This window comes from Mesoplodon densirostris, chromosome X, assembly GCF_025265405.1.
Source record: "Mesoplodon densirostris isolate mMesDen1 chromosome X, mMesDen1 primary haplotype, whole genome shotgun sequence".
Taxonomy (NCBI): Eukaryota; Metazoa; Chordata; class Mammalia; order Artiodactyla; family Ziphiidae; genus Mesoplodon; species Mesoplodon densirostris.
The window spans coordinates 126,736,816-126,760,343 of NC_082681.1; the positions used below are offsets into that span (position 1 = coordinate 126,736,816).

At 46.1% G+C, this 23,528-nt stretch overlaps 1 protein-coding gene across 2 annotated transcripts; it reads left to right on the forward strand.

Annotated features, from left to right (window-relative positions):
* The first annotated feature begins 817 nt into the window (after positions 1 to 817).
* GEMIN8 (gem nuclear organelle associated protein 8) lies at positions 818 to 22,893 on the forward strand. 2 transcript variants are annotated; one of them, XM_060087174.1, is made up of 4 exons: positions 818 to 943; positions 10,227 to 10,437; positions 11,066 to 11,507; positions 22,163 to 22,893. In XM_060087174.1, exons 2-4 carry the CDS (start codon positions 10,426 to 10,428, stop codon positions 22,420 to 22,422), a joined length of 714 nt encoding a protein of 237 aa, XP_059943157.1. In that variant the 5' UTR covers positions 818 to 943; positions 10,227 to 10,425; the 3' UTR covers positions 22,423 to 22,893. The 2 variants fall into 2 exon arrangements, with proteins under 2 accessions (XP_059943157.1, XP_059943159.1); XM_060087176.1 differs by having other exon boundaries at positions 10,393 to 10,437.
* Positions 22,894 to 23,528: the final 635 nt, after the last annotated feature.

Sequence of the window (23,528 nt, forward strand, 5' to 3'; positions counted from 1 at the left end):
CTCTTATTAGGCATTTAAGTTGTTTCCACTTTCCACTTTTTGAAATAATTCTGCAATGAGCATCCGGTTTACGTCTGTTTTTCCTTGGAATAAATTCTCGGAAGTGAACATTCTAGTACAGAAATATGCCCCCTTTTAGGGCTCTTGGCGCAATTTGCCAATTTACCCCAGAAAGGATTATGCCACTTAGGCTTTGAGTGATTTATTCTTGGTTATTATTGATCCTCTGCGATGCTAACAGGACAGGTATTGCTGATCATGATTGTGATGATTTGAAAAATGTTAATTAATAGGCACCAATTTTTGTCAACTATCACGCACCAGGCCCTGTGTACCAGGTATTTCTCACCTCTTCGGGGCGAGAACCCGAGGCTTAGGGTGGTTAATAAACTAAGCGCTAGAATCGCACTCAAACTCAGATCTGGGTGACTATTTTCAAAGCCTGGGCCACGACCACCCTCCGTTTTAGTTTTTAAAAAAAGCAAAGGCTAACTAAACACAAGGGAACGGAAGTGAGAAAGTTCAGAGCGAAGAGTTAAATGCCAAGGAACTGTAGCGGAGGCGGAAGCCGTGCAGAAACGACCGTCGTCTTCCCGACCCACCGCCCGACCCCGAGGCACAGGAGTGCCCCCCACCCCCACCCCGGGCCCCGAGTGCCGCGATCTGGTCACTACACCCTGCACCGGCCGTCCCCACGCTCCGCCCCGAGAGGCGGAGCCCCCATTTCGCGCCACTCCCGCTGCGTGGTGCGGAACGCGGCGAGGACGTGACGTCAACCACGGGGAGGGACTTCCTGCGCGTCATGGCCACGTGACCCACACCGGACGCTCACGTCTAGTCGCCCCGGCAACAGCCTCTCCCACGCTCCACGTCTCCTGTTTCCCACCGGAAATAGGTCCCTGCTCGCCCACCGCCCAGGATTCGCAAGCTACGCGCCCTCGAGGTGACTCCGGGGGCGGCTGGGTTTCATTTGGGGAGTGAAGGAGGACCCTGGAGGCCCCTGAGGCTGGCGGCCTCTGAGCCTGACTTTCTCTGAGGCCGGGAGAGGAGAGGGCTTGCCTGTCACGTTATCGTCGTAATTAGCATCCCGCTAATTGTGAGAGGGAACTGGTTCCAGAGCCCCTCGGCTCTGCCGTGCGCCAGAATCACTGGATGGCTTTTAAATGCCCGGGCCTCCATCCCAGACCAGTTAAATTCGAATTTCTAGAAGTGGGCCCCCGGCATCGGTATTTTTATGAAAGCTCCCCAGTGTGATTGTGATGTGCCAGGTAATACTATGTCAAGCTAGGTCTGGAAGGTGAATTCGGACTTTGCCCATCCAGCCCAGAATCAGAACAGATCACCCAGGTCAGCCTCATCCTTAGAGGGAAGTCTAGGATATTGGCCCGTCTATTCAAAAATTGGGGTTTTCTTTTCCTCTCTTTTCCCTCGCACGTTGACCTCTGTGGGAGGTCAGAGGTTTTGATGGCAGTTACCTGGAGAACATTTGGCACCTGCGGTCTTCTGTGCGCCTTACCTGTGGAGGTGGAGAATGTCTTTTCTCTCTGTTCTTCCTCAGTAGTTAAGTGAAGTTGCACCAGTGGCCAACGAAGTACCTTTTAGCTCTGAAATCCTGAGAGTCCCTTAGTACAGACCAGATGGTTCTGAACAATTTTATTTTTTTCAGGAATGATTTTTTTTTTTTTTTTTTTTCCGGTATGCGGGCCTCTCACTGTTGTGGCCTCTCCCGTTGCGGAGCACAGGCTCCGGACGCGCAGGCTCCGGACGCGCAGGCTTAGCGGCCATGGCTCACGGGCCCAGCCGCTCCGCGGCATATGGGATCCTCCCAGACCGGGGCACGAACCCGTATCCCCTGCATCGGCAGGCGGACTCTCAACCACTGCGCCACCAGGGAGGCCCCAGGAATGATTTTTAAAGTTGTTTCACAGGCTAGATTCTGTATTCAGCTGTTTTGCACCTTAAGTCAGAATAACATTACTTGAAAGTTTAGACTGAAGATTAAGAACACAAATAACATTTCTGGAGTTACTCTCAGAGTTCCCATGAATTATGGGGTGGGGGTAACCTTTACACGTACAGTTTTTACTAATATAGTTTATAGGAGTAACAGCCCCTTTGGGATGGCAATGTGAACAGAAACCATATATTTGCCAAGACTGCTAGCTAGTAACTATGGATAGGCATAACTGAAGGCAAGTTCACAGTAAGGTGTACAGATCTCCCCTGAGTATTCGTCGTTGTGCTGGGAAAAGATATAAACTGAAGCTCCAGAGAGAATTTTCATTCTAAAAGTGTTTTCCAGAGGGTGAAGGATTATTTTGGTTTTTAGGGTGCAACATTTAAGGATAGGGTGAAATGAGAAGGATAGGGAGGAAAACTGAACAAGTAAGCATAGAGTAGAGGTTGGAGAATTCACAAAATAGATGCGGAACTCTGGAAACTTCCTTCCGCATTCGCGGATACGTAGGGCCGACTATACCACGCCATTTTATGTAATGGACTTGAGCATCCGCAGATTTTGGTCTCTTGCGGGGGGAGGTCCTGCAACCAATTCCCCACGAACACCGAGGGACGTCTGTACTTCTCTACAATAGGAAATCCAGCTATAGAACAGTGTAAAAAAGTGAACAGGTGAAAAAAGAGCATAACTTGTTGATCAAAGGTCAGATGATTTGAAAATATCTTTGAAAACATATTAATGTATTTAGATATCTACTTTCCGAAAAGATTTGGAGCTTTATAGCCAGAGTTATTTGAGTTACTAGCTACTCAATGATTTTAGGGAGGGTAGAGGTTGGAGGAGAGTGTTAACAGGAAATGGCGATCCCAACAGCATCCAAGGGCAGGAAATATTAGCTATGATTTTTTTTATGCTGGAAGGAAAAAAGGAAATTTAAAAGGAACAGATGGCAGAATCCAGGCCTACAAGTAATTGATTAAATGCCCAAATGAGAGGGGCATAGTGAGTGCCGTTTAAATTCAGAAAAGAGAGATTAACGTGGAATTACCCTGTATGTGTTTATGGAAGGAAAACTTGAAATAAGGTTCCTGACATCCAGTGGTGGCTTCAACCACTTTAAACCAGTCGTGGTTTATGCTCTTAACTTGTGTTACCTACCTGTCCAACCCTTATTCCTTCATGGTCACACTAGGTTTTGCTGTTTGAAGAATATACTTGCAGTGAAGGGAACTTACCTGTTTCCTCTTTTGCATTGTATTCAGTCCTTGTCGGTTACCCCAGTTTTCAGCTTTCACATTGCCTGTTGTGTTCAGGAGTCAGGGGCTAACCTTGTTCTGGGGCTGTCCTCATATTTCACTTCTGATTCTTAATGTTAGTCACATGGGGATTTGGTGAACCTGCAAATAAATCCATTCCCAAATCCATCACCCTTGCTCACAAATTAAACAGTGCCGTTCTATGGGTAGAATATGGTTTGTATGAAAAAGAAGAATTGTTAACTACGTCCTTTCGGCCTTCCTCCTTCCCCATGCTGTGCCTTCATTGTGACATTGCTTCTTATTGCAACAGCCAGAAGGGTAAATTGGGGCTTGGGGTCGAGAGAATGAAAGGGAAATGAAACTCAAGTTTGAGGCTCCCTCACCCATCAGTTTTAACTGTTATAGGTGGACAGAGGCAGGCCTTCTAAACACAGTAGCTTGTGCACTTGTAGGAGGCCTGTGTCTGGAGGAAAGACGGAGCTTGGATTGCTGAGGGTGGGCAAAGGCCGTTCAGACTTGAGCCATCTCTGATGTCTGAATCACTAAGCCGGGACCACGCCAAGCCACAGGAGGGAGCCTCTGAGGACAGCAAGCCAGATGAACTTGCCAGCCTCAGATCGAAGCTGGGGGTGATGGCAAGAAGCAGGGCTCTCCAAAACACCTCATTTTCTCATTTGTCTTAGTTGAGGAAGTTCCTACCAGTGTGTGTGTTTATTGGGAGACAGACATGTTCTCTGATAGGGTTATTACCGCATATACCGAGATTCCGTAGAACTGCATATGACTCAATGAATGTAATTCAGATTTCTCACCATACCGTCAATATTTTGAGCCATCTCCAACAGACCCCGTTCCTTCTACCTTGAAACCGTGTGTCCTGAAAGCCTAATTAGATCCCCCCAATTCTCTGGTTGGCTCAGAGAAGCAAGTTAGGGAGAGCCTTATGGGCAAGTTGCGTATCTTATTTAACGACCAATGTTGAATGTGTTTCTGTGCAAAAATCAAAGCTGATGAATTTTCATGTATTTAATTTTCAGAATTCTAGTGGAAAAGGAGGATAGAGAGGAAAATCCAGTTACAGAGGATACATTATCATTTCGAAGGGAATTTGTGTTTTATTTATCTGGTTGCTATGATGCATCCTAGATCCTATATTTATAAGAATCTAAATAGGCAGTAAAAAGAATTTGTACAAGGAATTCCTTGGTGGTCCAATGGTTAGTACTCCGTGCTTCCACTGTCCGGGGCACAGGTTCAGTCCCTGGTCAGGGAACTAAGATCCCACAAGCTGTGCAGCTCGGCCAAAAAAGAATAAAAATGGAAAATGTCACTACCTTTCAACAAAGCCACATTCCTTATTGGTGGAAATGTTTAATGACTCAATGGAAATAGTCACATTTTATCCATTGAAAGCCACAAAGCTCATGTCTGTTGTTGTTCATGTATATTTATGCGTTTAAAAATGTGTCTCCCAGGATAAGCAGAGTCACTGAAGAATGAGTGCAGTTTTTAAGAAAGGCTATACGGAAAAATATACCATTCGAGACTCAGAGGCACTGCCTTTTGCCTGTGGGCCTCAGCAGTGTTTCGTGAATGACCTCAACGCTGTTTTTTTCCTTCCTCTTCTGGTGGCTGAGGACAGACAATGAATTCGGTCTCTGTACTCGCCCAGGCTCAGCTGGGCAGTGACTGTCGTGCCATTGTCCTCCCTGGGGAGTGCTGCCCAGTTGGTAGTGCCGTGAATCCCGGCCTTCCCTGACATTGACCCTCTCTTTTCCTTCAGCTCCCCATCCCATTAGGAGAAAAGGTGCTGCGCAGTACACGGAGCCGGGTGCCAGAAAAGAGTAGGAGACACTCCGGGGAGGTGGGAATGAAAGATAAAATTAAAAACCATTGAAAGGGCAGCTCAATCTGCTGCTACCTTAAGCTTTCTTTTCTTTGAGCTGGTGGTGGTGTGTGACAGTATTGCTGTAGTGTCTAGAATTATTTTAATGTTGGCTTTTCAGAAGCCCAGGCATTTTTATTAGGTCCTTAAGCTCCTTTGTGGAACCCAGCTTTGAAAAGCTAACAGGGCCCATTCTTAGAGTAGGGTCTCACCTTCCCTTGGGTGCTAACTGATGCAGTCAGCCGGGAAGGATATGGGTTCCTTCTTCCAGGGAATAAACACTCAGAACTCTCTCCTGCTTCCCAGTTCGTGCTTCCCGTCCTTGTTGGGTTCCTGCCTAGCCCAGGGCAGCTAGTAGAATCTCCATCAGAAATCATGGCACTACATATGCTTTCTAAGCCCTGTTGATTGATCCTGTTTTGCAGGAGTTAGGGTGGGGTTTTTTTTTGGTTTTTGTTTTTCTTAATTAAGTCTTTAAATGTCTATGGAGCTCTTTAAGAAATGGTCCGATTTGCTTATTTAGTCACAGAGAGGATTCTTTTGTCCCCAGTGTTAGGAACTGGTCACCAAATTGCTGTTGGTCATAATCACAGTTTTCTCGCTTCCACTAGTCTTACTCTGAGCCTAATAACTTATGAGATGGGTGAGAATCTCAGAGTTCCTCCACTGATTTCCAAGTGCAAAGCGAGGAACAATTAGGATGCTCAACATACTGAGGGCAGAGTCTATGGAGGCTTGTAATGCATTAACATAAAGCAGGGGTGGGCAAGTGATGGCCCACGGCTAAGAATGATGTTTACATTTTTAAAGGGTTGTTTTTTTAATTTAAGAAAAAGAGGACGGCTATGTAACAGTATATGTGACACACAAGCCCAGAATATTTACTATTTGGCCCTTTAGAGAAAAAAATTTGCTGGTATAAAATACCAACAGTAATACTGGAAATAGCGAGCTCATAATAAAGTCCTATGCAAGCTGCTCTTTCTTTAGATGTGTTTTTCTATATATATATATATATATATATTTTTTTTTTTTTTTTTTTTTTTCTGTACGCGGGCCTCTCACTGTTGTGGCCTCTCCTGTTGCGGAGCACAGGCTCTGGACGCGCAGGCTCAGTGGCCATGGATCACGGGCCCAGCCGCTCCGCTGCATGTGGGATCTTCCCGGACCAGGGCACGAACCCGTGTCCCCTGCATCAGCAGGCGGACTCTCAACCACTGCACCACCAAGGAAGCCCTATACTTTTTCTTATTTGATTTGAGAGAGACTGATTAATTTGTCATTCATTCTCAGGATTATTTTGTTCAACTTGAAGAAAATTTTATTTATTTATTATTTTTATTGAAGTATAATTGATTTACAATGTTGTATTCGTTTCAAGTGTACAGCAAAATGATTCAGTTATATATTCTTTTTCAGATTCTTTTTCCTTATAGGTTATTACAGAATACTGAGTAGACTTCCCTGTGCTATACAGTATGTGCTTGTTGGTTACCTATTTTATATATAGTAGTGTGTATATGCTAATCCCAACCTCCTAGTGTATCCCTCCCCCCCCTCCCCCTTTGGTAACCTTAAGTTCGTTTTCTGTCTGTGGATCTCTTTCTGTTTTGTATATAAGTTCATTTATTATATCATTTTTTTTAGATTCCACATATAAGCGATACTCTTTTTAATCGAGTATCTACAGGATTTTAGGAATCTTAAAGATACTTAAAATGTACAAGGATATGATACATAGGCTTTGGAATTTGGGGAGGGAAAATAATAAATCCAAGGGTGCCATGAGCAGCATATTGAACATAGAGCCTGAGGACTCTAAACATGCTGTAAGATGGCAGCAGATTTGATTATAAGTGTCCCAGTGGCCAAAGCAGTGAGGAAAGCATAATCAGAAGAAAATCGATGACAAAGGTGCCTGTGTTCCATGATTAATGTAAATTCATCTTTCCTTAATGGCCTGGGTCTTAAAAGAGGTCAGCATCTCGGCAGATTAGTTGATATGCTTTATAGGTAGTCAGCAGCCTGCGCTGAATCTGAACGGCTTCTGGTCCAAATGCTGGGACTGGCTTTCTTCAGCCATCCCAGCTCTTAGTCCTGGCTGCTTTCTTGCAAAAGTGCTCCGAGTGCCTTTCGTGATTTCTGACGCAGTGGAACATGGCAGCCGTTCTATCAAATTATTTGTTGAATCAAAGGCATAAGTAAGTAACCACTCCTCAAATTAGCACTCCCATCCGTTTTTAATCACAGCCATTGGCATTTGAACAGCCTGGGGCACTCGTTGAATTACACTTGAACCTCTTAAACAGTTGTTTACTCTACCACGCATGCCTAACTTCTAGCTCTGCAGAAGGGAGCCTCTCATAAGCCATCTTGTGCATTTTCAGAATACTGGTCCTACTGCTTCTAAAGCCAGGCTGGATTTTCCCAGTTACAAATAAAAACAGGATCGTCTGAGGTCTGTAGTAGTGTTCAATCACAATAATATTTATTACATATCTGAAGCTGTCAGATCTCCCAGTTCGAGATAATTAATATTTACATTGGGGCTTCCCTGGTGGCGCAGCAGTTGAGAGTCCACCTGCCAATGCAGGGGACACGGGTTCGTGCCCCGGTCCGGGAAGATCCCACATGCCGCGGAGCGGCTGGGCCCGTGAGCCATGGCCACTGAGCCTGCGCGTCCAGAGCCTGTGCTCTGCAATGGGAGAGGCCACAACAGTGAGAGGCCCGCGTACCGCTAAAAAAAAAAAAAAAAAAAATTTACATTGATCTGGTTCTAAGTACGTATTTTATAAGGCATAGAAGTCTGGATTCAAAACTCTTAATTTCCCCAAGATGCGCAGATGTCTCATAGGCTTTTTTAATTTAATTCCTATGCTAACTGTTAATCTCTAAAACAAATTTGATTAAGATACACATGGAGTTCACTTTAATGTCATTTTGTGCTTCAGGCACTCAGAAAGCTGTTCAGATTTCAGTGGTAGACATATAAAACCTGGCTGGAGTGAATTAGCCACTTAAAGGCTGCACCTTACACTTTAGCACTCAAGTGTATACTGATTTCTATTGTAATTTCTTTTGTGTTGGTTTTACTTCTGTAGGTGGTTAGCCCCTTAGTTGTATTGACTGTTTTTATATGTATTTCTTCGGTAGCCTATGAAGCACATAGCAGTTAGCCAGGTTTTCAGGTAATTGTTTATGTTTTAAGCCTTTAAGTTATAGTTGTAAAGTAATGTGAACAATAATTTACACTTGTATTTTCACTGTATTTGTTAGCTTTTCTCCAGTTTACATTCACTGCATGTGTGTGTGTTTGTGAATTTAGAACAGGGAACAGGAAGTGTGGGCTGTGTTTAAGATAAATTTACAGAAGACCGTGTCAGCCCTCTTGGAAATACCCTCTTTGAAAGCTTATTATATTTAAAAAGAATGTGAATCGTTCTCTTTAGGCTAAATCTTAAAAGATGTGGTCAATTTAACATCTCAGTGTTCCGCATTAACCATAGCAAAACATCTGGTGGAGATTACAAAATAAGTCAAATTTATTTCTTAAGGCTTGGAGATTTTAAAATTCTACCCTATAATTAAGTAAAGTAGGAAAAATAGGACTCCTTCAGTATCTGATTTCCGGAGTTTCAAAACCTAAGTACCTATTTGCTCAGCATCACATTGTGTTAGGGGTTTTGTCTCATAGATGCTTAAATTCTCATGCATTTTAGGCTATTGCTTTTGTTTAACTTTTAAAGTACATTCTGGTGTCGGCTGGCACTTGAGCATCTCTGAACCCTTGAACAGAAGGGAAGAAATTGAAGTGTGTTTTAAATAGGTTGTAAAAGGTGCGGATGCAGATTAAACTTTACCTTGAGGTGTTTCCTGCCATATCAGTAAATCACAAGAGGTATATAGTACGGAAGGGAGTAAATCCTGGTAGAGCAAGGCTGTTGGGCAAAGGTATTCTACGCGATCACTTGGTGGAGTCTCCAAGTGACCAGTTCCTCCTCCCGCAGAGACGCAGCGTGGGTAGGCAGGGAGAGTGTAGTGTCACACGCTGGCTGGAAGATGCTTTTTGCAATCAAAACCAAAGCAGGGTGCATTTGGGGGGCTTAAAGCCCAGGGTACAACCCAGCCGAGAGAGTTGTTTTATTTAGAGAGGCTTCTCCAAGTCCCAGGCCTGCAGCAAGACCCAACAAAGGTTTCCAGTGAGTTGGCAAGATGTATCCTATTCTACTCAGGCCTCTGGGAGATCCAGGGTTAATTTATTTTATTTTTTTATGAACTTTTTTTTAATATATAAATTTATTTATTCATTTAATTTTTGGCTGCAATGGGTCTTTGTTGCTGTGCGCGAGCTTTCTCTAGTTGCGGCGAGTGGGGGCTACTCTGTTGCGGTGCACGGGCTTCTCATTGCGGTGGCTTGTCTTGTTGCGGAGCACGGGCTCTAGGCACGCGGGCTTCAGTAGTTGTGGCTCGCGGGCTCTAGAGCACGGGTTTCAGTAGTTGTGGCTCACAGGCTCTAGAGCGCAGGCTCAGTAGTTGTGGCGCACAGGCTTAATTGCTCCGCGGCATGTGCGATCTTCCCAGACCAGGGCTTGAACCCGTGTCACCTGCATTGGCAGGCGGATTCTTTTTTTTTTTTTTTTTTTTTTTTTTTTTTTGCGGTACGCGGGCCTCTCACTCTTGCGGCCTCTCCCGTTGCGGAGCACAGGCTCCAGACGCACAGGCTCAGCGGCCATGGCTCACGGGCCTCCAAGCCGCTCTGCGGCATGTGGGATCCTCCCGGACCGGGGCACGAACCCGTGTCCCCTGCATCGGCAGATGGACTCTCAACCACTGCGCCACCAGGGAAGCCCTGGCAGGCGGATTCTTAACCACTGCACCACCAGGGAAACCTTCCAGGGTTAATTTAAATAGGCATTGGCATGAACTATGGGTTAGTAAATAAAGTAATAGTTGTACATTTTTAGTCCATGTTCCGCGTATTATTTTTTCCATACATATGACTAGCTATTTATGTGGTTCCTCTCGTGGACTTTACTTTCAATAGGGAAACAAGTACTATACTTGAAAAATGCAGTGTCCTTTGAGCCACTGAATCACACCTAAGGGGATCCCTCCTTTTCAGACCACTCGCCCAGGTGTCGGTGCTGTCGTGGTGTGTTGCATGAAGATCAGGCACCGTCCTGGGGAGACAACAGCCTCTGAGGAGCTGCTGTGCAAACCGCAAAAGAGCTACAAATATCACAGCCCTGGACTGACCAGACGTCTGCACTCTGCTTGTTCTTTCCTAGTTTCGGCGCTCGTTTGGACTCTCACAATCAGAGATGGCAGCAGAGGTAAGTTTTTTTTTTAATTGATGAGAGAAAAGGTAAGTTTTAGTCTTTAAGGTCTTGGTGTCTCACTGCACGATGGAGAAGACCAAAGAAGTACATCAGAAAACTAAAGGGAGAGCAGCATCGGGTGTGTTGCTCGTCAGCTTTTGTCCCAGGCACTGAGGAGTGGGCCGCCAGCACGTGTTTAGGGGGCAGAGAGGGAGGGACCGGAGAACATCATGTTCACCAGTCCATGTGGTTCTTGGCAGGCGTTTCTAACTTGGAATTAGTCATTTAATCACAGTGGGTAGAAAGGCCCAAGATGATAGACATCAGGTCCTCTTGCCCCCTGCGTCTCATCTAGAAATGATCATTATTAGCCTCTGTCCCCACTTTATAATGGGCCGTAACCTCAAACTAATTGTTCTGTGTGTGCCTCATGCACATGTACTTCAGAGCAAGTGTGCACGTGCCTGGCGCCCCTCGTGGGCGTGGACCCGTCTTATATTCTCCTTGGCCCCGTAGCACCCTCGTGGAGAGGAGATATTTACTAGATACCCAGTAAACACACGGTTAGTTGATTGAACATTTGAAGGTTTCTCTTGAAGCTGAACCATGTGGTGTCTAGCCTACATTTCTTTTTGTTTTGTAGCCAGCAACAGCGCAAGCTCTGGCGTCTTGGTCCTCTCATCCGGTCTATGCAAGGTACTGGCAACATTACCATCAAGCGATGGCGTGGATGCGCAGCCACCAGATTGCCTATCGGAAGGCCATGGAATCTTTCTTCATGTCCCCGTGGTACTCTTCCGCCATAGGCCTTCCCCAGAGCGCTTATGCTAAGGAGGGCAGAAGGCCTCAGTCGCGCTACGAGCATCCCCCGGCCTCCCGGGGCTCCCACCACAGTCGTTCACATGCTGGCGGGCGTGGACCACGTCCACGCGGCCGAGAAGAGCCAGCTTGGTCCGCAGAGGAGGAGAAGGAGAAAGAGAGCGAGTCCGACGATGGTGGCATAGAATGCGACGTGAGCAACATGGAGATCACGGAGGAGCTACGCCAGTACTTCGCCCAGACCGAGAGGCACCAGAAGGAGCGCCGTAAGTGCAGCCCGCCCCCTCCGCGGCCCCGCCCCGCCCCGGCCTTGTCTCCTGCCCACAGTTATCTTTATTTATTTATTTATGTTGGCCGCCCTGGCTCTTACTTGTTGCATGCAACATCTTCATTTCAGCACTCGCTGGCCTGCAGGCTTCTTAGTTGCGTCATGCATGCCGGATCTAGTTCCCCAACCAGGAATTGAACCCAGGCCGCCCTGCTTCGGGAGCATGGAGTCTTACCCACTGGACCACCAGGGAAGTCCCGTCCGGCCCTCATTTATAACCTTCTAAGTCCTCCCTTGGGTACAGATAATATTTCAAACCCAATCCTAAGCCTGGAAAAGCTCTGGTGATGTGGTACCTCACTTATATTAGTTTTCAGGGTTGTTTTAATATAGGACTTTTTTTTTTTTTTTTGGTTCTAGAACAAAACTTATCCTAATAGTACCTCTGCCATTTACTGAATTTCAGACACTACACCAGATGGGGTGTGTGCATGCATGTGTGTGTGTGTGTGTGTGCATTCCCTACTCTACACAACAGTCCCTCAAGGTTTTAAGCCCATTTCACATATAAGGAAAGTGAACCTTCAGGAGCTTCATTGACTTGTTCTGTGGTATCAACTAGTACTTTGCTGTTAGGATTCAAAGCAAGGTGTGTGCGACTCCAGTTCCTGTGCTTGTTCCTGTAGCACAGGCTCAGGGCTTAGGGCCACTAGGTGCCTGAAATGCCGCTGCCGTCTCACTGGTGCACAGCTCAGAGACCGCCCTGGTGTTGCAGAGCCACCGGCTCTTAAATCTCAAGCTCCCTCCAGAGTAGACACCAGTGGGAACCTAAAAAGAATACCAAAATGCCTGGTATTGAACTTCTCCGGTTTGATCCTGTCCCGTGGCTGTCTGTTCCTGGGGTTAGAGAATGGTGATAATGGCCTGAAATCTTCAGTCGGAAAGCAGGAATTTTAGTTTTTGAATTTCTTACTAACTTGCCACACAAAACTAAAACTGCTTTTTGTGCTTTCCTTACTGTTAAGGTTCACCAGCCCATTTACATTTTCAGTGTCTCTAACAGACATACAAATGCTCTTCTCCCTATTACGACATGCCGTCTCAATATTGTTTTTATTGAGTTCTAATTATATATTTTGCCTAGAACTTTCTAGTAAACGGAGACATAGAAGCCTGGGGATGGGTGCATTTCATTTACATCTTGATTGGTCTGTGTTTTCCTAATGATGGGTGAGCATTTATTTATTTATTCATTTATTTATTTATTTTTGCGGTATGCGGGCCTCTCACTGTTGTGGCCTCCCCCGTCGCGGAGCACAGGCTCCGGACGCGCAGGCTCCGGACGCGCAGGCTCAGCGGCCATGGCTCACGGGCCCAGCCGCTCCGCGGCATATGGGATCCTCCCAGACCGGGGCACGAACCCGTATCCCCTGCATCGGCAGGCGGACTCTCAACCACTTGCGCCACCAGGGAGGCCCGGTGAGCATTTATTGATTCCCCCACTGGGTGCCAGGAACTGAGCAATGGGCTGTGTATAAAGTCTCATGCCTTTTAGTGTCTGCCTATGATTCTTCACTGCTCATTCAGCTTTACTTCCCTTCTTTTGATTAAACCTTTGACTTCTTTGATGCATATTAGAAAGTATGTGCAAACAAGTATTTTTAAAACAGTACTTTCTGTTATACATAGAATGCATGTCTTTCCTTGATCTTCGGGAATAAATTTTACCTTTTTTCAAAATACAGTTGAAATAACTGTTAGTCTCGTTTAAAAGTATGTGACAGATGAGGGAGACTTGGCATTGGAGCATGTCCATGTGTGGTTGGAATGCTGTTTGTTACAGCTTTTGAAAAAGAAAATATGATGGAGACAGGGCTTGTTTCTGTTGTCCGTACCCAAAGGCAGAAGAACATGTTTTTCCCACGAGGGGGAGTGCCACATTTATGATAGAAGTTGTAATTAAGGATGGGAGCAAACCCCAGCCATCTAAAAGGCCATTTTGAATGACCTGCTAATTTAAAATAAACCTGACGGAGTTATTTAGTGAAAAATAGAGATGAATGACGTGAAAATAGAGTCCTTCACGTGTCAGCAGTTCAGTTACAGATGTCTGGTTAAGAACCATCCCTGTTTCTCCGTCTTGCCATTGTCAGGTAGAATTCTAGGTAGGTTAAGAGAAAGTCATGAAAATTGCCTGCTAAGTTTTGCCTGGCACTTAATATTATTTTGAATGAATGAATGAAGTCTTTCAGTATTAATTATGAGCCTTAAATCAGAACTTTTCAAACCTTATCCCATGAAGTGCTAAACTTGCTGTGGTTCTTTGGGCCATTTTACAAGGTGAGGTAGGCATTGAATATTTTATAAACTTGAGGAACTGCATGTTTCATTTGATATCATCCCTAGATCTGCTGAGTTTACATCAGGGCTCCAAGTCCTATTATTATCGTCACTGTTATGGGTTGAATTGTGTCCGCTAAAAAAAGATTTGTTGGAGTCCTAACCCCCACCCAGACCTCAGGATGTGACCTTATTTGGAGAGAGGGTCTTCACAGAGGTAACAAATTAAAATGAGATTAGGGTGGGCCCTGATCCAGTATGACTGGTGTCCTTATAAAAAGAGAAAAATTTGGAAACAGAGGCAGATGCGCACCCAGGGAGAACGGGATGAGAGGACTGGAGTTCTGCTGCCACAAGCCAAGAACTGCCAGAAGCTGGGAGAAAGGCCTGGAACAGACCTTCCCTAGCGCCTCTGGACGGGCACGGCCCTGCTGACAGCTTGATCTCAGACTTCTGTCCTCCCCAGCTGTGAGACAAGACATTTCTGTTGTTCTAAGGCACCCAGTGTGCTGCATTTTGTTACAGCAGCCCTAGGAAACTAATACAGTCACCCTGTCAGAATTTTCTTTGTTTCCAAATGCAGTCTGTGAGTGGGACGTAAAGTGAACCACACAGGTCTTGTCATTGCTGTGAAGAAAATCTGGTACGTGTTTGTTTTACCGTGATCTAGATAGCAAACCAACAAAAAAGGGAATTTTATGGAAACTATTACAACCTCCATCCCTACTCACCAATACTTACATTATTGTTAGTAGAATTACACAGGGGTAGCTGTGGCAGGACTGCTGGAATCAGAGGCTTCCAGCCCCACTCCAGCACTTACTAGCTGGAGGTTCTTATCCTGTGCACCGCTACCCTGTGCCTCAGTCTCCTCATCTGTGAAATGGGGATTCTAATGAATGGGGTGGTAACTATGAAGATGAAATGAGATAAGAAAAGTTATACAACAGTGCTCTGTGCGGAAGTCAGTGCCCAAGAAGTGTTAGTGTTATGGTTTGTTGCCAATAACTCATCCTTTAACATGGATTATTAACCGTGAACTGGTTTTACTCTGATACTGTCTTGATTAGTGCTTGATTGTTATTTTTTTAATTGAAGTATAGTTGATTTACAATGTCATGTCAATTACTGCTGCATAGCAAAGTGACTCAGTTGTACATTTATATATTCTTTTTCATGTTCTTTTCCATTATGGTTTATCACAGGATATTGAATATAGTTCCCTGTGCTCTACAGTAGGACCTTGTTGTTTATCCATTCTATATAGAATAGCTTACATCTGCTAATCCCAAACTCCCACTCCATCCCTCTCCCGCCTCCCCTCCCTCTTGGCAACCACAGGTCTGTTGTCTATGTCCGTGAGTCTGTTTCTGTTTCATAGGTTCATTTGTATCATATTTTAGATTCCACATATAAGGGATATTATATGGTATTTGTCTTTCTCTGTCTGACTTACTTCACTTAGTATGATCATCTCTGGTCGCTGATTAGTGAGTGCTTGATTGAGATTCTGCATAGTTGTAATAAAGTATTCTCTGACTTCGAAAAAAATGAAGTCATATATTTCTGCCCTAGGCAGCACTTTTCAAACTCTTAAATTGATTTAGAATATTTAAAACATAAAAGAATGAAAAGCTTTGATATCTGTCGAATTGAGCCACTAATACAATTTTGTCAAAGTAGTCATTACCACAACTTTTAGTTCTGTTTCGAGGACATTCTTGCTTGATATAAGTTAATATAGTAAACTACACGGGCTGGGGAAATGAACCTGCTTCCACCTTCCTCATAACAGCACTAAACGCATTGAGCTTCCGCTACTTTGTGCTTTAAAAATGTGTAATTGTAACATAATTCAAAATTGCTCGTGCTGGGATCTCTGGTGCTCTTGTGTCCTGCAGTCCGCCCTGAAAGCTTTATCAGGTCCCCGGGAGACATGAGAGTTGTCTGGCGAGGGTGAGAACAGGCTTTGGTGTCGGAATCTAATCTTCCTGCGAAAGATGCGGTCTCTGTGAGAAGCAGCTGCCAGGGCCTGACGCTGCCCCACCAAAAATAATGGGCAGCACTTCACCAGCGCTAGGTTTTTCACCAGCACTTTGAGTGGCTTATAGGATCAATTCGTGTTCCTTGGAGCAGTCCTGAGTGATGGCATTCAGACATAAGGAATCGGAATGCCCGTGGCGCTTCCCAATCCGTTACCTTCGCTGGAAATGCTCACAGAGGTTTAGTTACATACACAGTTGGGAAATGTTTGAATAAAGAGATGAGGGACCTGAGTCATGTGAATACTCGGTTCAAGTTGTTTCGGTTCAAGTTGTTTTGCTCTTTGAGCCACTAGAAACTACTTATTCAATTAGGACAAATTCAGCCCTGAACATGAATCATTTAGAGAACACAGATTGTATAAAATATTACTAGCAAAGGAAGATGTAGCTAAACTTGAAAGATTTCGCTTTTCAGGACTATTCACCTCCAGAGGAATGTATACGTTATATAATTCATCATCATCTGAGTCTTATTTAATATTTTCTTGGGATAAAATCCTTTAGACTGGACAACGTGTTCTTGTTTGTGATTACTGTTCCTCCAGACAGTCTCTCATTTCACATATTTCAGCAATGAAAACCAAAAAAATATTAAGTAGCGTAAACAAAGAACTCTTTTTTGTGCAGCGGTAACAGGCATGCTTTTGAATATATTATATGTCATCGTTTCCTAGCGAGATATTGCTGTTATTTAAAACTTCACTGGTAACATTACTTATGGGAAAGTAGACAGTTGTGAAGTTTTAAAAGGTCAGCTGTGCTGTCAGTTATTTCTTAGGAAAAATGTTTATTGTTAGGTTAAGGAAGGTATCATTTTTTAGTCATAAATATAACCATCAGTTGAGACTGCGAGGTCCTCGTCCCAATACTTAGAGGGAAAATGAGTGAAAGTTCTCATTCCCCGTAGAGAAGCAGGCGCCCCGAAACAAACCCTTGCCACTGTTGTCTGGGCACGAGCCAATCAGATAGTTGTCACCTGTGTCTTGGGGGTAGATGTCGGGCCCAAACAGGGACATCTCTCAAAGAGCATAAACCCACGTGGGAAGAGAAGACAAAATCAAGTTTAAAATGACACCTACAAGAGCCCTTTATGGTGTGGGCCACGGGTAGTTTTGCAAATGAGGGGACGAGCCAGTGAGTGGGCTCAGTGGTCAGAGGAGCTCCACGGGCTGGTGGTGGAGAAACGGAGTGCACACTAGGCTTTGAGGGATGGGGGCAGTGTGGAATGAGAGGGAAAGAAAGGGCTCAGTGCCCTCCCCGCCCAGCACTCAGAAAGTGCTGGTCTTACCAAGGGCCCAGGTGTACCTTGTAGACATTTGATGGGCGACATCTTCTCCTTTACGTCATGTCCACTCGAGCAGGAAGGTTTAGACTCTCGTCTTCCTAGCGAGCCTTCAGTCAGTCTGCTGGAACCCGTCCCGCTCTCCCTCATTCCACCCTCACCGAAAACCTAGAAGATGTAATGAAACCTACGGCCCAGCGTTTAGGGAGCTGGCTTAGTTTCGTCAATGAGATTCAAGTGTGGAATCAAACTGATTGAGCACAATTCCGCCATGTGTGTGTTTCATCTAGTCCAGATGTTCGGGGCATCAAACCAGTCCGTGAGAAGATACGTGTGAATGGCCATAGAAAAATGGAAGGGAGGGATGGAAACGCACTTTTATTCTGAAAGTAAACATGGTGATTGCCCACGGACTTGGGGATTACATCTGTCGTCGAGTTAGGGATGTGGGGTGAGGCTGGAAGACCCGTCAGTAATGGCTCCAGCTCTGCTGGCAAGCACCTGTGTTCTGGGTGTGTTGCTGACAAGCCAGAAACGAGGCATTCGTGATATAAATCAAGTCTTTGCTTTCGCTCGGTTGTGCTGAGGTCATTAATTCTGGCAACACAGCAGAGAATATAATCAGACATGCTAATCCTAGGAAAATGGGGGGAAATCACGTTCTTTAACACTCATTTGTCTTAGTGCTTTGTCCTCCAAAATGTTCTGCCTTTGAGCTAATTATCTTGGAATACTGAATGAATGTTTTCCTGCTATGTCAGGGTCTCTGAAGTCCAAGTCACTTCCCATGATTGTTTTTTCCTTTATAGACCTTAAGCCTACATTGGTAACACCATGTAAATGTATAGATTGAGGCAAAAAATATCAAGGTTACATATCCTGAACACAGATGGAGTCCAGTAGAGTTTCTCCTTAATAGTGTAATCCTGTTTTTCCTGTTTTAACTCTGTATGCATGTTAACCCCTGAATTAGTTTCCTAGTGCTGTTGTAACAAATTACCACAAAGCATGTGGCTTAAAACTACAGAAACTTATTCTCTTACAGTTCTGCAGGCCAGAAGACTCTTCCTCCCAAGGGCTCTAGTGCCTGCCTCTTGCAGCTTCTGGCAGCTCCTGGCTTTCATTGGCTTGTGGCAGCAAGGCTGCCATCTCTGCCGCCAGCTTTACGTGGTTTCCCCCTGTGTCTGTATGTGTCCTTTTCTGTCTCACATAAGGACACACTCACTGGATTTAGGACTCACCCTAATCTAGAATTATCTCATCTCAATCCTTAATTACATCCCCAAAGGCCCTATTTCCAAATAAGATCACATTCTGAGGTTCTGGGTTGATGGAAATTTGCAGGGAGGCTATTCACCCCACTACAACCCTGTTTTAAAGCTGAAATTGAAAAAGATACTCTGATTTGTGTTAACACAAACTGCCTTGGTCAAGTATCCTACAAGAAAAAAGTGCTTGGTAACATTGAGTCCCACAGCCGTTTTGGGGAAAAATGACCGACCTCTGCATGACAAGGCCCCTGTTCAGCTATTTCTGAAGTGTGTTGTTCGACTTCTCTGCTTCAGTCAGATGACTCTCCATCTGGCTGGCTGAGTCCTCACCTTGTTTTGACAGGAAGAAAAACTGCCAGTGATTGAGAATCCTGTCTTTCATTGGGAGGGAGGAAGCAATAAATAGAACCTAGAATAAGTGGATGCCTTCAAATGAGTATTGCATCCTAAGGCTTGCTTGGTCCCCTAGGTCGGTATACACTAAAGTACTTTCACATGCTACCTGTAGCCTCCAGCGCGCAGCTAGCCTGAGGGTCTTTAGTTTTAAGCTGACTGGTTTTCAAATTTATAGTCTAATGTTAGAACTTTGTGTGTGTGTGTGTGTGTGTGTGTGTGTGTGTGTGTGTGTGTGTAAGTAGAGGCAAAGCAACTCGAATGTAAGGGAACAAAATCAGACCCCCAACTCAGCGGTGCCCCGTCCTTCCCCCTCCCCCAACCTCTCCCCCATGGAGACTCAGGGACCTGCGGGAGGGGGCTCTACGTAGCGCCTTTTGAGAGTTGAGCATCTCTTTCTCTATCCCTGGGTTGTCATTTTTCTCCAGTAGCATCTGGAAGGAACAGCTGTTTACAAAAAATAATGTCTGGCCTTTGTCTGAGCTCTCTTCTGACAACCTCTGAGCACCTGCTTTGGGTCGGGCATTGCGGCCTCCCCCAGGGCTGGGGAGACGGTGAGTAAAGGCCACAGTGCCCTCCCCCGTAGTGGACTCCCGCGGGGGGCCGCTGGTGCCAGGGGACCCGCTTCCCGTCCCTCCGCTCTATGTCTGAGGGCAACTACCCGCCGTGCAGGAAACCAGGAAACCTCCACACTTCTTGTGAGACTGGGAGGGGACCAGGGTTTGGGCCTTAAATTTTCATGAGGAAACCTGGATGGGAAGGAGATAAAAATAGAGAACCGAGAGCAGAGGGCCGTGTCTTTTATTCTTTTATTCTTACACCGTATAAAGTCTGTTAAGAACTAAAACCCTGTGATGGTTGCCGTGATGAGCACATGCTGAGTGCAGACTTGGAAAACAGCACAGGCTTCACTGACGGCCAGCCAGCTGGCGTTGCTTTGGCGTCACGTAGCATTTCGTCCACAGCTGTCAATAAGAGGAAAGGGCTCTTGGCGTATAAATTGTTAGACCGATTGAACGTCTGCAAGATAGTTTTTGTCAGAAGGGCAGCAGAAAGAAGCATCGTTATAACCATGTTGAGTTATAAGGAAAAGAAAAATAAAGATGCAACAGTAAAAAGGTTAAATTCACATATCCTAACGGCAGAGAGCAACACTTATAAGACAGCCAAGATTCCAGTGTTTATTAAAACTTTTAAACTGAGACACTGATTTCAACAGGAAGTTGAACATCTGTTGTGTCACTAAATCTGTCAGTGAGGATGATGATAGTCTTGGGACAACTTCGAGAGTGAAAGGCCCGTGGTCTGGGAGCCTCTGTCGTCTACATGCAGAGGCTCTGAGGGATCACGTGGGATCGTCCCCTCGGGGCCGAGGATTGGTAACATGTCACAGGTGGCAGAGGGGCTCTTCTGTCCCTGGCTCGGGTGGAGATGCCAAGCCTTTGGAAGAGTAGTCCCCAGGGGAGGAGGGGGTACGATTCAGACACCCATGAGAATTGAACGTCTTAAATCCTGAAGTTTCAGATTTGCCAGAAAGACCAAAAATGAGAAACAAATGCTTGTTGACCTCCCATTCATTTGCATATCAGGCCAATATTTTGGTTTAGTTCCGCCTTTCACGGTAGGTCAATTCTGTCTTTTTCATGGATAAGGTAACAGTTACATTGCATGTCTTCTGCTTGACAGTCATTTGCCTTGTTCCCATAGTACTTCCTCGTATAAAAACAAACTGCAGAAGCGACGGTGGAGGTCAGTCCCAGCCTCCTAATTTTACAAATGAGAAACTCCAAATCTAGTGAGGCAAAGTGCCTTTTCTAAAATTGTAAGCAGTAAAGCTTGATGTAGAGCTGGAACCTTTTATCTTCATGTCCCGCATTCTTTTCTCTGTTTGCAGGGGAGCAGCATCACCAAGTGTAGGGGGAAGATGGTGGCACTGACTCCAGGGGGAAAAAAGTTTTTTAATTAAAAATAAACTGCAGATGTGCTAAGAGACAAATGGTCGTATGTATTTTTAATAATGTTTCCAAGAGTATAAAACTCCTTCCCTCCAGCTCCAAGGTGCGATTTATAAAGAACGGGATTTGTGAGTGTCTGTGCCTAGCCACATAAATAGCATAGCCATGTAAATATCTTGCCAGTCACTTGATTTGCTCACTGTTGTGTTCCCTTCCATACTCAGCTTTCATTCTACTACTTTTGTTTTAACGAAGGAAAGAATGATTTATATCATTGTTTTATTCCCCTACAACCATCTTCACTCCTTAGTATTTCTCTTGCTAGCGGTGGCTACAGATGTGTGCATTCTGCTACCAGTTTCTCTGTTCTTGACAGTCACAAAATCTGTAAGTTGGCTAAATTTGACCTTATGTTTTGTTGACATTTTTATGTTGTTTCTATTTACATAAGAATACAAGTTATGATACTAGGACTTGTTACAGTAAAAATCGAGAGGGGAGAATGACCTGAGTAAATCTGTCTTGCTTTACAAGAATCCATTTAAATTCGTAGGATTGGAGCATATCACCTCCCACCTGAAGTTTAGCCTAAGCTGACCTGGGAGGTGACGGGGCAGGTCCCATCCCTCAGTGAGGAAGGGGGCCGGCTGCTGCGGGCAACACAGCAGCAAGACGAGGTGGCCAAGGCCTCCCTGCCATCTGCAGAATTATCCTTTCTTGGCCCTTTTACCTTCGACAAGGGTTGGATCGGTTAGCCTTTCCTTGTGTGGTGTGGTTTGAGTTTGCGACGCACACAGGGATCATGATCGTGGTGGAGTTCTCTAGCTGCTAGCCTTGCCCTTTTCCGGATGACCTCAAACCCATACCTCTTGCAAAGAGGTGACTTTTTTCCCCACCATCTCATTTGTGGTGGGAAGTACTACTTCTTGCAACACTGGACTTTTCCGGGAAGCGTTTCCTTTCCCTGCCGGCCTGGTGCAGTGTTTGAAACCATGGGAGCGCCACCAGCCATGCCCCACTGGGCAGCTTGTGGGCAGCGGTGTAGATGAAGAGAGAGACCCACATGGTTGCATTTCTCTCCTCTGTTTTCAGGGCCCGTTGCAGAGGTTGGATAACTTGGGCTGACACGTTTCCTGGTGGCTTATTGCCATTTCTATTTGCCTGTAGCCCTCTGATAAGTGAGTGAGCGATGCGCCTCCCAACTAAGGAGACAACGATAATCCAGCGCAGGTCACGCCGTAGAGTCCGAGAACCACCTAGCCGGCGGGGCAGGCGCGGGGCACTTAGAGGGGGAGGGCGGAAGGGGCCGGGGGCCAGCCGAGATCACCCGGCTCACGGCGCCGGCGCGCGTGTCACTTGCTTCCCAGGGCGGCAGCAGCAGCTGGACGCAGCGCGCCTGGACGACTACGTGAACGCGGACCACGACCTGTACCGCGACACGCGCCGCCGCTCCGCGCTGCCCCCAGCTGAGCGGCCGGGTGAGCGGCGCCGGGCTGAGATGCGGCACCTGTACGGGGCCAGCGCCGCCAAGATCCAGGCCATGGAGGCGGCCGTGCAGCTCAGCTTCGACAAGCACTGCGACCGCAAGCAGCCGAAGTACTGGCCAGTCATCCCCCTCAAGTTCTGAGCCGCGCCCCTTCCTCTCGCGGTCCCCCTGTCCCCCCTCTCCCGTGGCTCTTCTCTGGGTAAGGCTGACTAATGAGCGCGTTCACCAAAGTCCCCTGGGGGCGGGGGTAATGTCAGCCACCTGGGGGTGGGCAGGACGTGTCCTGCTGCCAACATGAGAGATCTTCTCTTGAGGTAAAATGAGAATTTCATATACATCCCACTGGTTGGTTGGTTGGTTGGTTTGCGGTACGCGGGCCTCTCACTGCTGTGGCCTCTCCCGTTGTGGAGCACAGGCTCCGGACGCGCAGGCTCAGCGGCCATGGCTCACGGGCCCAGCTGCTCCGCGGCATGTGGGATCTTCCCGGACCGGGGCACGAACCCGTGTCCCCTGCATCGGCAGGCGGACTCTCAACCACTGCGCCACCAGGGAAGCCCCCCCTGGTTTTTAATGTCAATACGAGCGACCAGTTCATTAAAGTTCTTGCTTGGAGATATTGCCTAGTTGCTGCGTTTCTGTTTTCTTGTATCTTTAACCCAACTGAACTAGGCAGAGGCCTTCAGTGAGTCAGGTGTCCTCTCCCACTCCAAGTCCTTCAGCCCCGCAGAAAAGGATGCAAGCCCGCCGGACGGATACAGCTTCTCCAGCACAGAGCTCAGCGTGCGTGTTCTGTCAAGGGCCTGAGAGTTCCTAGTTTTGGCTTTCAGGCCAGGTGGGCTGTGTCCTGGCTCCTGCGTTCTGCCCTTGCAGCAGGAAAGCAGCCAGAGATGGTAAGTAAACAACTGGGCGTGGCTGCATGCCAATAAAACTTTATTTATAAAAACAGGCCGCAGGCCAGATTTGGCCTGTGGGTGGTAGCTTGCCAACTCCTGCTCTAAAGGAATGAGAATCCCTGTCTGATGTCCTTCTGGTTATCTGTTTGTCTCTACAGAGCTTGAATGTCATCCAGAATTGAGAGCCAAGGACGGTAGTTCCCAAACCCGCTCACCTCTGCAGTCTCCTCTGTTGTAGAAAAGGTATAATTGAGCTCTTACTACAGGGAGCGACTATTGTTTTGATAAAAGAATACATTTCTGAGAACGAAAACCTAAAAATGGACGAGACAGTCCATTTGTAAAAGCCACCTG

Excerpts from the sequence above, each read along its gene's own strand:
- GEMIN8 (XM_060087174.1), top strand. Across the intron at positions 11,508-22,162 it reads GAGGCACCAGAAGGAGCGCC|GGCGGCAGCAGCAGCTGGAC; the intron begins GTAAGTGCAGCC and ends CTTGCTTCCCAG.